Source organism: Mirounga angustirostris, unplaced genomic scaffold (assembly GCF_029215605.1).
Source record: "Mirounga angustirostris isolate CCGP_5_RB_7025 unplaced genomic scaffold, mMirAng1.0.hap1 SCAF_2, whole genome shotgun sequence".
Taxonomy (NCBI): Eukaryota; Metazoa; Chordata; class Mammalia; order Carnivora; family Phocidae; genus Mirounga; species Mirounga angustirostris.
The window spans coordinates 101120848-101133938 of record NW_026991710.1 but is presented as its reverse complement, the minus strand read 5'-3'; the positions used below and the strand labels follow the sequence as shown (position 1 = coordinate 101133938).

The 13091-nt window shown below is 43.2% G+C and overlaps 1 protein-coding gene across 1 annotated transcript; it reads right to left on the bottom strand.

The window, feature by feature from the left end:
- Positions 1–3367: 3367 nt before the first annotated feature.
- On the bottom strand, positions 3368–9133 carry LOC135363650 (rho GTPase-activating protein 20-like). The gene is made up of 4 exons (XM_064585012.1): positions 9030–9133; positions 7616–7791; positions 6066–6227; positions 3368–4547 (listed from the first exon to the last, which is right to left on the bottom strand). Exons 1-4 carry the CDS (start codon positions 9058–9060, stop codon positions 4434–4436), a joined length of 483 nt encoding a protein of 160 aa, XP_064441082.1. The 5' UTR covers positions 9061–9133; the 3' UTR covers positions 3368–4433.
- Positions 9134–13091: the final 3958 nt, after the last annotated feature.

Sequence of the window (13091 nt, the reverse complement as noted above, 5' to 3'; positions counted from 1 at the left end):
CTACTTGTTCTATTTCCTTCCCTCTTTTAAAGTCAGGCCCAGAAAGTCTCTTCTCTTTCTCTGATTACCCTCCCTTCTCATGAGTCTTAAATTCTCTTTTGCTCTATCTTCACGTCCTCTCTCTGCTGTGTAGAATCTTAATAAGGGCTGGACTCAGGGAATAAAATGGATCTGAAGTCTATTATGCTACTTATCTATTGTGTGAGCTCGGGCACATACATCCTGTACTGAGGCTTTTCTGAATCGGTTAGGAAGTGTGGAGGATGATAATCCTAGCTAGCTCCTAAATTTGCTGTGATGCATGGACCTGGGGTAGTAGCTAGCAGGTAACAAAGTAGCTAATATGATACATTTCTTCATAGCTAGGAGAACGTTCCCTACATCCCGTACAGTGCTTGCAGAGACACCGAATACTCAGTGAAGGTCCACACTGACAATTCACTACAGCAGTTTGAGATAAAACAGGCCAAACTCTGTGGCTTTCATTTGACATATTCTGTTAGGATTAACAGATTCCTATTTGCCAGAGGATGAGTCCATGCTCATGTCAGATGTTTGCAGTTGTTAGACTGAGTAGACTCCACTGAAGGAGACTTGAGACTCATGTGAGTGCAGGAAGGCAATGAAGGGAGAGTGTGAAGATGAGGTGGACTCTCAGAGACTCACATACACAGAGTCCTTTTTGACTGATCTGAACAGGCTTCGGTGGGTCTTTGTGGAAACAAGACCCATGTGGAATGGATAAGAAAGTCTTTTCCTGTTGTATTAGCCTCACGACTCTGCTGGACCTAAGTCAGATTCTGTTCCTTGAAATAACAGTAACAGAGCTTCTCAGCCAAAGCCAAGGGCTGTCTAATGACTTCTCCATTTGGGGATAGATTTGGATGAGGACACGTGGCCTCTCAGAGTTTCCCCTCCTCAGGAGGGCTGTAGAAGACCAAAAGGAGATGACCTACCAGAATTGGGAAGGGCAAGTTGTCTTTATCACACACATCCATGAGGGAAACTCCAAAGAGCTGTCCTGGCTTTGCGGAAGGTGGGGCTGTGCACTGGGTGTGCTGGGAAGTGCCGGAGCCCCACCAAAAGGCCCTGTCTCTGAAAAAATGGCTTTTCACAGTCTTCCGACCGGAGTCTAAGGAAGAAGAGAGAGTACTAGTAGTAGTAGTTGTTGTTTAATACGCTGAACCTTCTTTTTCCTTTTTTTCTTTTTTTTACACATTTTATTTATATTTTGACAGAGGGAGAGAGACAACGAGAGAGGGAACACAAACAGGGGGAGGGGCAGAGGGAGAAGCAGGCTTCCCTCGGAGCAGGGAGGCCGATGCGGGGCTCGATCCCAGGACCCCGGGATCATGACCTGAGCTGAAGGCAGACGCTTAATGACTGAGCCACCCAGGCGCCCCAGACTCATCTTAATTCCTGATGACTTGTATTGTCCTAAAGATTTCCTCAAAGCAATGTGGTAAGCATCATAAAACCAAGAAATGTCAGAAATATGGAGGGATTGATGATACGTGTCTCCAGGTTCTGAATCGAAAGTCTACCTTCTAAGGTGGACTGCTGCCAGGTAGCTGTGATTAGCTAGGCTCAAATCGTACTAGCTCTACTCTCAGGGGCACTTCTCCTAGTCCTATTAATGGCTTTTTGTGGATTCCATCCATCATCTTATTTAGTGTTTACCACAATTCTAAGATTTAGACATTATTTTATCTACATTTTAGAGATCAATAAACTGATGCTGAGCTAGAAAAACTGATCAAAGGTAACATAGCTGGTAAATGGGGGCACAGGACTTTACACTCTGGAGAGGTTTTTTGACATCAAGTCAGCCTTCGGAAGAAGGAGCCCATGGAAATCCTTGCCCTGGCGATGCTCTGGGCTCCAGAACAGCTCTGTCTAAGCATCTCCCATGACCCCTGGTAACCTTGCTATCTGCTTCTCACTAAAGCCAATTAAATTACTCCCGGTACCTGCAGCCTTCTCGCTGTTACCACGACTCATTGAGTTCTCGCCCAAGAGGGAAGTGATGTCTTCTCCAAATATCCTGAGGCAATTTTCAATGAGAAATTGTACAAGACATATCTGTAACACAAAAAGACAAGAATGGGGTGCTCTTTTCCATAGGGCATAGTTATAAATCACATTTTCTATACAGACCTTGGATCTAAGAAAAAATGGGAAGGACTTCTCAGAAAAATTCAGAGTTGATAAAAATATGTAGAAACCAGGGGCGCCTGGGTGGCTCAGTTGGTTAAGCGTCTGCGTTCGGCTCAGGTCATAATCCCAGGGTGCTGGGATCAGCCCTACATCAGGCTCCCTGCTCAGCGTGAAGCCTGCTTCTCCGTCTCCCACTCCCCCTGCTTGTGTTCCGTCTCTCGCTGTGTCTCTCTCAGTCAAGTAAATAAATAAAAGTTTAAAGAAAAAACAAAAAAACCCAAAAACACATAGAAACCAGAGTTCTTTCTGAAATAACTTAGAAAGAGTGATACTTTCCCGTGTACTTTGGATACACATTTTAAAATACTGCTCATCAGTGGGCTAAAGTTATAATGCGTGGCCTAGTTTAAGAGCTAACATTTTGGGATCAGTGGTTACATCTTTAAGCCTAGGATAAATTTCTGGGCCCCTCAGTTGGGCGTCTGACTCTTGATTTTGGCGCAGATCACGATGTCATGGTGGTGAGATCCAGCCGCACATGTAGCTAACTTTGGGCTCCGTGTTCAGCGGGGAATCGGCTTGGGCTTCTCCCTCTCCCTCTTCCTCTGCCCCTGCCCCACTCATGGTCTCTCTTTCCATCTCTTAAATAAATACATATCAAAAAATAAATAAAACTAGGATAATTTTCAAAGTAGCCTACCTTATTAAAGTTTACTTATTTTTTGTTTTTAAATTTTGTTTCCAGTTTTATTGAGCTGTAACTGATGTATAACATCTTATGAAACTTAATGAAGTATGAACAAAAACTTAAAACCATTTCTTAAATGAAGAAGTATCTTAAAGTTGGGAAGCAGGGATTTTGGTGCGGTTGTGAGGGAAAACCCACACAGCTGGAGAGAAAATGTATCTGTCTGTCTAACTTCAGTCCATTCTCACGCATTGCTTTGCCTCATACTGTCTCTCTTGGTGAGCTTGGGGAAGACCTGTCATCTTATTAGGATATTCTGGAATCTCTTCCTAGTTTACGTATGATGTAGCAGAGGTGAAATAGTAGCCGAGTACTTTTCTAGATGAGCCACAATTGGCAGAGGAAGGCCAATGTGTTTGGAGGCATGGGGGCTCATATTGCCCAAACCACCCAGGATGTGCATGTGATGACCGGAGGAGCTGGCTGTTGTCGCCATTGTGCAGTGAGGAAACCATGGCTTTGCCCAAGGTTACGAGTCCCTCAGGGATTAGGCTGAGAGTTGAACCTTGACTGGTGAAGCTCCAAAGCCCAGGTTCTTTTCTATCGTATCACACGACTCTTCTATCTCTTTTTTAGTCAGTCTAGGTTTAGTCTCCTGGAGAGGGAAGAAGTGACTCGACCACTCTGAGTTTCCCGTTTAACGACACCCCTTTCCAGACCCCGCCAGAGTAGCATAAAGAACTCTGCCATTCCACAGGGGCCTAATGAAAATGTGCAGTTCACAAAGTTCCATCCGTCAGAGTTACTACTGCACATGTCCGGTTCAAAGAAGGGATTCTACCCCCTGGGGGACAAGAATGAGACCTCTCATTACCTTTTTTATCATGTTGTCTTCCAATTCCAAGCTTTCGGAATCAGGTGGGTAAAGAACGCATGGGGCTATACAAACGGATAAATTATAAGCTTTCATCTGATTGGATGACGAATGTTGCTCAATGTTGTATAGCACTCCAAAAAGGTATCGCAAGAGAACAACATTTGCTCTTGGCAGCTGGGCTAAAAGCCTAAGGTCAGAAAAACACACTTTTAAATTAGGCAAGTGATTCCACTTAGGAGGTTGGAAAAACAGAGACAGGGAACAGGATACATCCTTGTATATCTAGCACACAACCCGCTCTAGCAGCGTTCCAGGCATGGATGTATACAAAATTGTTGCACTGAATTCAGTTCCTGAGCCAGATACACACTTGCCTGGTTGGTTAAATGTCTGACAGACTTTTAAGGTCATAGCCCTGGCAGTTGTTGCTCTTGATCTGTCCTGGACCAGGGAATTTTGTCTACCAGTTTCATGGATCCAGAAGGTGTAAAACGGCCAAGGAGTCCACATTAATAAGATCAGGAGAAGAACAATAATAGCCCTAAAGTGTGCCTCTATTCTGAGCTGGCCCCCATGGGCGTGAAGAATTGAAACACTTTGGCGTTGGTCATGATTATAGTGGGCAAAGCTGCAAAATGTAAGCCAATGTTTTCCTCATAGTATGTTGGGTATTATTTGGAGATGTGACCAGAGTAGAGTAATTATGCATCGTTACCTCCGGGCTGCCGTTATCATCTCCTCTTTGTTGCCTTGATCAATAACACCGAGCCATTTGTCATAGAGATCAGATAAAAATATACTTCCTTGGATATTTCTCAGAAAGTCCTTAGGGAGATAAAAAAAAATATGTGTATAGATTATAGAAAAATATGCATTGGAAATATTCTAGAGAAAATATGTAGTTAAAAAATTCAGTTCAGCCCCCACTTCCTTCACAGATACCCAAACTGGGACCCACACGGAGCTCGGCTCTGACTCTCCATTGACTTGCACACGCAGGAGCAGGTGCTTGGATTTTCTCCCGCTAAAACTTAGAGGCATAAAAGCAGAGCTTAGCCTGTGGTGGAAATGAAGATAAAGCTCCCTTGTATCATCTGGAACTTATTTTGTATGTGTGCTTTTTTTGCAAAGTACCACAAACTGACAGCGTCTGGCTATAGACCATCCTAAATCCTATTAGCTTCTTGGACAGAAATACACATACCCATGTTGCTTGTTTTAGGCACACTGCTAGCTCTTAATTCTAGCAAGAAAAGGCCTGAAACAATCAAAACACAAACAGGTGGGCTCTGGCACACATATTAGGAAAGAAGTAGGTCTTCTCACTCGGGGTATGCGTGCTCCCTGGAAGAAAGCTACTCTCACAATTGCTTCATTCTTCCTTTTCTTAACTGTCTAAAAGTCGAGAGTCCAATGGCAGACTCACTGTGGTCCTGAGGATAGATTCATTTCTAGTTTAGGACAATATCCAGTTAGTTTGCCATGATAGTATCAAGGCCAAGGTTGCAGAGTCTCATTCTCCACCAAGATCCGTCAACTTCAAGAAGAGAAAAGTTTAGAAATGTCTAAGCACTCTCCCCACAAGTGCTCACCCTCTTCCTAGTCGGTGCTTATAACACGGAATCAGGAAAGAACCTCCTAACTCTTGCTAGAAAATGGATTCCATGTGTACACCTTACAGAGGGCAACACTCATCTTGCTACCTAGTGTATCATCATTCCTCTCCTGTCTCCTGATGCCTATATGTATATTACTACTGGATATCACTATGACCGCAGTGTAGGAGTGGTTACCTAAGTCATTTCTGGACTTTGCTATTGATCACATCTTCGAACATTAACGGGGGACAAGGGAAGACGAAATGTGACTGAGATTCTACGACTGTAGTCATTACTACGTTAATATAGGGTTGTTCAGAGCTGTACATAAGTGCCAAGGTGGATGGATTAAATTCTTTCCCTGTTCTATTTCTTTTGGAAAGTTTGCCTTCATTAGGAGGGTGGTGAGGATGTTTGCATGGGTAAACAGTGTGTATGTATCGGTGCGTATTTTGAAATTTATTATCATGACTAGTAGTCATTTCAGTATTAGTATTTTGCATGGAGTCTTTAGGAGTGAAAGTGGGGAGGGCGGTGTGTAGTGAAAACAAAGTATTTCTAATACATGGGGCTTTTAACTCCTAAAGTAGCTTCCTTAAATTTTGATTTTCTCAAGGGTTTTTTAGCTTGTCAGGTTCTTAATCTATTATGCCCTTTATGGTTCTTGAGGAGTCTTGTTGAAGGACTAAAGTGTGCCTCATAGCTTCAGTTACTCGTGTGTGGATAATGGTAGAACCTTCCCTACCTTTAAGACGGATGCGACCACATGAACAGATTCGCTGTACGGGTTCACTTTGACCCCAGAATTTAGTTTCTCCTTTAGGACCATGCAGGATTTTATATTGGCTGATTTGCTGAATATGCCTTCTGTGAGGGGCCCTTTTTGATTAATAAAGGAAAGCATATCCTGTAGGAAGAAAAGAAAAGTATATGGCATCTCATATCCACAAACGCAGAGCACAAGCTTGCCTGCATTTTGAAAGAGCACGGGAATATAATGGTACACTGTTTTAGAGTGGGAAGGAGTAAAGTCAATTTAGATTGGTTTCTTTTTTTCAGTGTCTTTCTATATAGTTTTGACCCAAATATCCATTTTACAATCATACAGTGAAACAGTTTAAAAACTTCTTTTAATCAGATTTTCCTGTCCACTGAGTTTCCACTTTTAAATCAAACTTCTCCGCTTCAAGGCCTTTGGGGAATCACCGTCTGTTTCCTAATTTAGCATTTCTTTCTCATTATTCCCTACATAGATGCTCTTCCCCAAGTATGGAAGTCTATTTAGGGAATACTCATTTCCCATTTGTTTATTTCTCTTTAAGTGACTGTATACTCCATTCCTACTTGTTCTATTTCCTTCCCTGTTTTAAAGTCAGGCTCAGAAACTCTCTTCTCCTTCTCTGATTACCCTCCCTTCTCATGAGTCTTTCATTGTCTTTTGCTGTAACTTCATATCCTTTCCCTGCTGTGTAGAAACTTAATAAGGGCTGGACTCAGGGAATCCAATGGATCTGAAGTCTATTATGCTACTTATCTATTGTGTGAGCTGGGGCACATGCATCTTGTACTGAGGCTTTTCTGATTCCTTTAGGCAGTGCGGAGGATGATAATCCTAGCTAGCCCCTAAATTTCCTGTGATGCAAGGACCTGGGGTAGTAGGTAGCAGGTAACATGCTAGCTAAAATGATACATTTCTTCATAGCTAGCAGAACGTTCCCTACATCTCGCACAGTGCTTGCAGAGACACCGAATACTCAGTGAACGTCCACACTGACAATTCACTACAGCAGTTTGAGATAACACAGGCCAAACTCTGTGGCTTCCATTTGACATACTCTGTTAGGATTAACAGATTCCTATTTGCCAGAGGATGAGTCTATGCTTGTGTCAGATGTTTGCAGTTGTTAGACTGAGTAGACTCCGCTGAAGGAGACTTGAGACTCATGTGAGTGCAGGAAGGCAATGAAGGGAGAGTGTGAAGATGAGGTGGACTCTCAGAGACTCACATACACAGAGTCCATTTTGACTGATCTGAATAAGCCTCGGTGGGTCTTTGTGAAAACAAGACCCAGGTGGAATGGACAAGAATGTCTTTTCCTGTTGTATTTGCCTCATGACTCTGCTGGAACTAAGTCAGATTCTGTTCCTTGAAATAACAGTAACAGAGCTTCTCAGCCAAAACCAGGGGCTGTCTAATGACTACTCCATTTGAGGATAGATTTGGATGAGGACACGTGGCCTCTCAGAGTGTCCCCTCCTCAGGAGGGCTATAGAAGACCAAAGGAGATGACCTACCAGAATTGGGTAGGGAAGGTTGTCTTTATAACACATATCCATGAGCGAAACTCCAAAGAGCTGTACTGGCTTTGCGGAAGGTGGGGCTGTGCACTGGGTGTGCCTACAAGTGCTGCAACCCCGACAAAAGGCCCTGGCTCTGAAAGAACGGCTTGTCACAGTCATAGGGCCGGAGTCTAAGGAAGAAGAGAGAGTATTAGTAGTAGTTGTTGTTTAATACGCTGAGCCTTCATTTTCCTTTTTTTTTTTTTTTTACAGATTTTATTTATATTTTGACAGAGGGAGAGAGACAGCGAGAGAGGGAACACAAGCAGGGGGAGGGGCAGAGGGAGAAGCAGGCTTCCCTCGGAGCTGGGAGCCCGTTGCGGGGCTCGATCCCAGGACCCCGGGATCATGACCTGAGCTGAAGGCAGACGCTTAATGACTGAGCCACCCAGGCGCCCCAGACTCATCTTAATTCCTGATGACTTGTATTGTCCTAAAGATTTCCTCAAAGCAATGTGGTAAGCATCATAAAACCAAGAAATGTCAGAAATATGGAGGGATTGATGATACGTGTCTCCAGGTTCTGAATCGAAAGTCTACCTTCTAAGGTGGACTGCTGCCAGGTAGCTGTGATTAGCTAGGCTCAAATCGTACTAGCTCTACTCTCAGGGGCACTTCTCCTAGTCCTATTAATGGCTTTTTGTGGATTCCATCCATCATCTTATTTAGTGTTTACCACAATTCTAAGATTTAGACATTATTTTTATCCACATTTTACAGATGTATAAACTGATGCTGAGCTGGAATAACTGGCAAAAGATAATATAGCTGGTAAATGGGGCACAGGACTTTACACTCTGGAGAGGTTTTTTGACATCAAGTCAAGTCCTTTTTTCTCAATGATGCCAGTTCTTTTCAACCCGCTTCAAAGGGCACTGGAATCCTGTGGTGCCTCAAGAGCCCCTGAGCCAAAAGAGGAGGGAGGGGAAGAAAGGCCCCTTGCTCTGGCTTCAAACAGAGCACATCTTATATACATAAATATATATATATATTGATTACATATTTATATAGTATAAGTATCTAATTATATATATATAACTATATATATATGTATGATGTTATACGCATTTAGAATTTTGTTAGAAAAAATTCCCAAACACTGTAGCATACCATGATGAGTCCTAATGCCCTTATGATCTACACTAGAAACTTCTTGAAGTCAGACACCTCATCTTATCCTTTCTTTGGTCTCACAACAGTGTGGAACCTCCCTTGACCTGTGAGCCAGACTTCGGAAGAAGGAGCCCATGGAACTCCTTGCCCTGGCGATGCTCTGGGCTCCAGAACAGCTCTGTCTAAGCATCTCCCATGACCCCTGGTAACCTTGCTGTCTGCTTCTCACTAAAGCCAATTAAATTTCTCCCGGTACCTGCAGCCTTCTCGCTGTTACCACGACTCATTGAGTTCTCGCCCAAGAGGGAAGTGATGTCTTCTCCAAATATCCTGAGGCAATTTTCAATGAGAAATTGTACAAGACAAATCTGTAACACAAAAAGACAAGAATGGGGTGCTCTTTTCCATAGGGCATAATTATAAATCACATTTTGTATACAGACATTGGATCTAAGAAAAAATGGGAAGGACTTCTCAGAAAAATTCAGAGTTGATAAAAATATGTAGAAACCAGGGGCGCCTGGGTGGCTCAGTCGGTTAAGCGTCTGCGTTCGGCTCAGGTCATAATCCCAGGGTGCTGGGATCAGCCCTACATCGGGCTCCCTGTTCAGCGGGAAGCCTGCTTCTCCCTCTCCCACTCCCCCTGCTTGTGTTCCCTCTCTCGCTGTGTCTCTCTCAGTCAAGTAAATAAATAAAAGTTTAAAAAAAACACAAAAAAACAGAAACACATAGAAACCAGAGTTCTCTCAGAAATAACTTAGAAAGAGTGATACTTTCCCGTGTACTTTGGGTACACATTTTAAACTACTGCCCATCCGTGGGCTAAAGTTATAATACGTGGCCTAGTTTAAGAGCTAACATTTTGGGATCAGTGGTTACGTCTTTAGCCTAGGATAAATTTCGGGGCCCCTCTGTTGGGCCTCTGACTCTTGATGTCGGCGGAGATCACGATCTCATGGTGGTGAGATCCAGCCCTACATGGAGCCAACTTTGGGCTCCGTGCTCAGCGGGGAATGGGCTTGGGCTTCTCCCTCTCCCTCTCCCTCTTCTTCTGCCCCTGCCCCGCTCACGCTCTCTCTTTCCCTCTTTCAAATAAATACATATCAAAATATAAATAAAACAAGGATAATTTTCAAAGTAGCCTACCTTATTAAAGTTTACTTATTTTTTGCTTTTAAATTTTGTTTCCAGTTTTACTGAGCTGTAACTGATGTATACCATCTTATGAAACTTTATAAAGTATGAACAAAAACTTAAGAAAACCATTTCTTAAATGAAGAAGTATCGTAAAGTTGGGAAGCAGGGATTTTGGTGGGGTTGTGAGGGAAAACCCACACAGCTGGAGAGAAAACGTATCTGTCTGTCTAACTTCAGTCCCTTCTCACGCATTGCTTTGCCTCATGCTGGCTCTCTCTGGGTGAGCTTGGGGAAGACCTGTCATCTTATTAGGATATTCTGGAATCTCTTGCTAGTTTCTATATGATGTAGCAGAGGTGAAATAGTAGCCGAGTACTTTTCTAGATGAGCCACAATTGGCAGAGGAAGGCCAATGTGTTTGGAGGCATGGGGGCTCATATTGCCCAAGCCACCCAGGATGTGCCAGTGATGACCGGAGGAGCTGGCTGTTGTCGCCATTGTGTAGTGAGGAAACCATGGCTTTGCCCAAGGTTACGAGTCCCTCAGGGATTAGGCTGAGAGTTGAACCTTGACTGGTGAAGCTCCAAAGCCCAGGTTCTTTTCTATCGTATCACATGACTCTTCTCTCTCTCGTTTAGTCAGTCTAGTGTTTAGTCTCCTGGAGGGGGAAGAAGTGACTCGACTGCTCCGAGTTTCCTGTTTAACGACACCCCTTCCCAGACCCCGCCAGAGTAGGATAAAGAACTCTGCCACTCCACAGGGGCCTAATGAAAATGTGCACTTCACAAAGTTCCATCCGTCAGAGTTACTACTGCACATGTCCGGTTCAAAGTAGGGATTCTACCCCCTGGGGGACAAAAATGAGAGCTCTCATTACCTTTCTTATCAAGTTGTCTTCCAATTCCAAGGTGCCGGAATCAGGTGGGTAAAGAACGTTTGGGGCCATACAAACGGATAAATTATAAGCTGTCATCTGATTGGATGAGGAATGTTGCTCAATGTTGTATAGCACTCCAAAAAGGTATCGCAAGAGAACAACATTTGCTCTTGGCAGCTGGGCTAAAAGCCTAAGGTCAGAAAAACACACTTTTAAATTAGGCAAGTGATTCCACTTAGGAGGTTGGAAAAACAGAGACAGGGAACAGGATACATCCTTGTATATCTAGCACACCACCCGCTGTAGCAGAGTTCCAGGCATGAAAGTAGACAAAATTGTTGCACTGAATTCAGTTCCTGAGCCAGATAAACACTTCTCTGGTTAGTTAAATGTTTGACAGACTTTTAAGGTCATAGCCCTGGCAGTTGATGCTCTTGCATGTGTCTTGAACCAGGGAATTTCGTCTACAAGTTTCATGGATCCAGAAGGTGTCAAACGGCCAAGGAGTCCACATTAATAAGATCAGGAGAAGAAAAATAATAGCCCTAAAGCGTGCCTCTATTCTGAAGTTGGGCCCCATGGGTGTGAAGAATTGAAACTCTTTGGCGTTGGTCATGATTATAGTGGGCAAAGCTGCAAAACGTAAGCCAATGTTTTCCTAATAGTATGTTGGCTGTATTTTGGAGATGTAACCAGAGTAGAGTAATTATGGCACCATTACCTCTGGGCTGCAGTTATCTTTTCCTCTTTGTTGCCTTGATCAATAACACCGAGCCATTTGTCATAGAGGTCAGATAAAAATATACTTCCTTGGATATTTCTTAGAAAGTCCTTAGGGAGATAAAAAAATATATATATATATCTGTATATACTATAGAAACTATGTATTGCAAATATTCCAGAGAAAATATGTAGTTAAAAAATTCAGTTCAGCCCCCACTTCCTTCACAGATACCGAAACTGGGACCCACACGGAGCTCGGCTCTGACTCTCCATTGACTTGCACACGCAGGAGCAGGTGCTTGGATTTTCTCCCGCTAAAACTTAGAGGCAAAAAGCAGAGCTTAGCCTGTGGTGGAAATGAAGATAAAGCTCCCTTCTATCATCTGGAACTTATTTTGTGCGTGTGCTTTTTTTTTGCAAAGTACCACAAACTGACAGGGTCTGGCTATAGACCATCCTAAATCCTATTAGCTTCCTGGACAGAAATACACATACCCATGTTGCTTTTTTTAGACAAGGTGCTAGCTCTTAACTCTAGCAAGAAAAGGCCTGAAACAATCAAAACACAAACAGGTGGGCTCTTCCACACATATTAGGAAAGAAGTAGGTCTTCTCACTCGGGGTATGCGTGCTCCCTGGAAGAAAGCTACTCTCACAATTGCTTCATTCTTCCTTTTCTTAACTGTCTAAAAGTCGAGAGTCTAATGGCAGACTCACTGTGGTCCTGAGGATAGATTTATTTCTAGTTTAGGACAATTGTCCAGTTAGTTTGCCATGATATTAATAAGGCCAAGGTTGCAGAGTCTGATTCTCCACCAAGATCCGTCAACTTCAGGAAGAGAAAACTTTAGAAATGTCTAAGCACTCTCCCCACAAGTGCTCACCCTCTTCGTACTCGGTGCTTATAACACGGAATCAGGAAAGAACTTCCTAACTCTTGCTAGAAAATCGATTCCATGTGTGCACCTTACAGAGGGCAACACTCATCTTGCTACCTAGTGTATCATCATTCTTCTCCTGTCTCCTGATGCCTGTATGTATATTACTACTGGATATCACTACGGCCCCAGTGTAGGAGTGGTTACCTAAGTCATTTCTGGACCTTGCTATGGATCCCATCTTCGAACATTAACGGGGGACAAGGGAAGACCAAATGTGACTGAGATTCTATGACTGTAGTCATTTACCACGTTAACATAGGGTTGTTCAGAGCTGTTCATAAGTGCCAAGGTGGATGGATTAAATGCTTTCCCTGTTCTATTTCTTTTGGAAAGTTTGCCTTCATTAGGAGGGTGGTGAGGATGTTTTCATGGGTAAACTGTGTGTATGTATCGGTGCGTATTTTGAAATTTATTATCATGACTAGTAGTCATTTCAGTATTAGTATTTTGCATGGAGTCTTCAGGAGTGAAGGTGGGGAAGGCGGTGTGTAGTGAAAACGGAAAGTATTTCTAACACTTGGGGCTTTTAACTCCTAAAGTAGCTTCCTTACATTTTGGTTTTGTCAAGCGTTTTTCAGCTTGTCAGGTTCTTAATCTATTATGCCCGTTATGGTTCTTGAGCAGTCATGATGAAGGACAC

Bases quoted from the DNA above. Each gene is read 5' to 3' on its own strand.
- LOC135363650 (XM_064585012.1), bottom strand. From the start codon at position 9,060: ATGAGTCGTGGTAACAGCGAGAAGGCTGCAG. The intron at 7,792-9,029 runs GTACCGGGAGAA...CTTCTTCCTTAG, and splicing joins TAACAGCGAGAAGGCTGCAG to ACTCCGGCCCTATGACTGTG. The intron at 6,228-7,615 runs GTAGGTCATCTC...TTCTTCCTACAG, and splicing joins ACCTTCCCTACCCAATTCTG to GATATGCTTTCCTTTATTAA.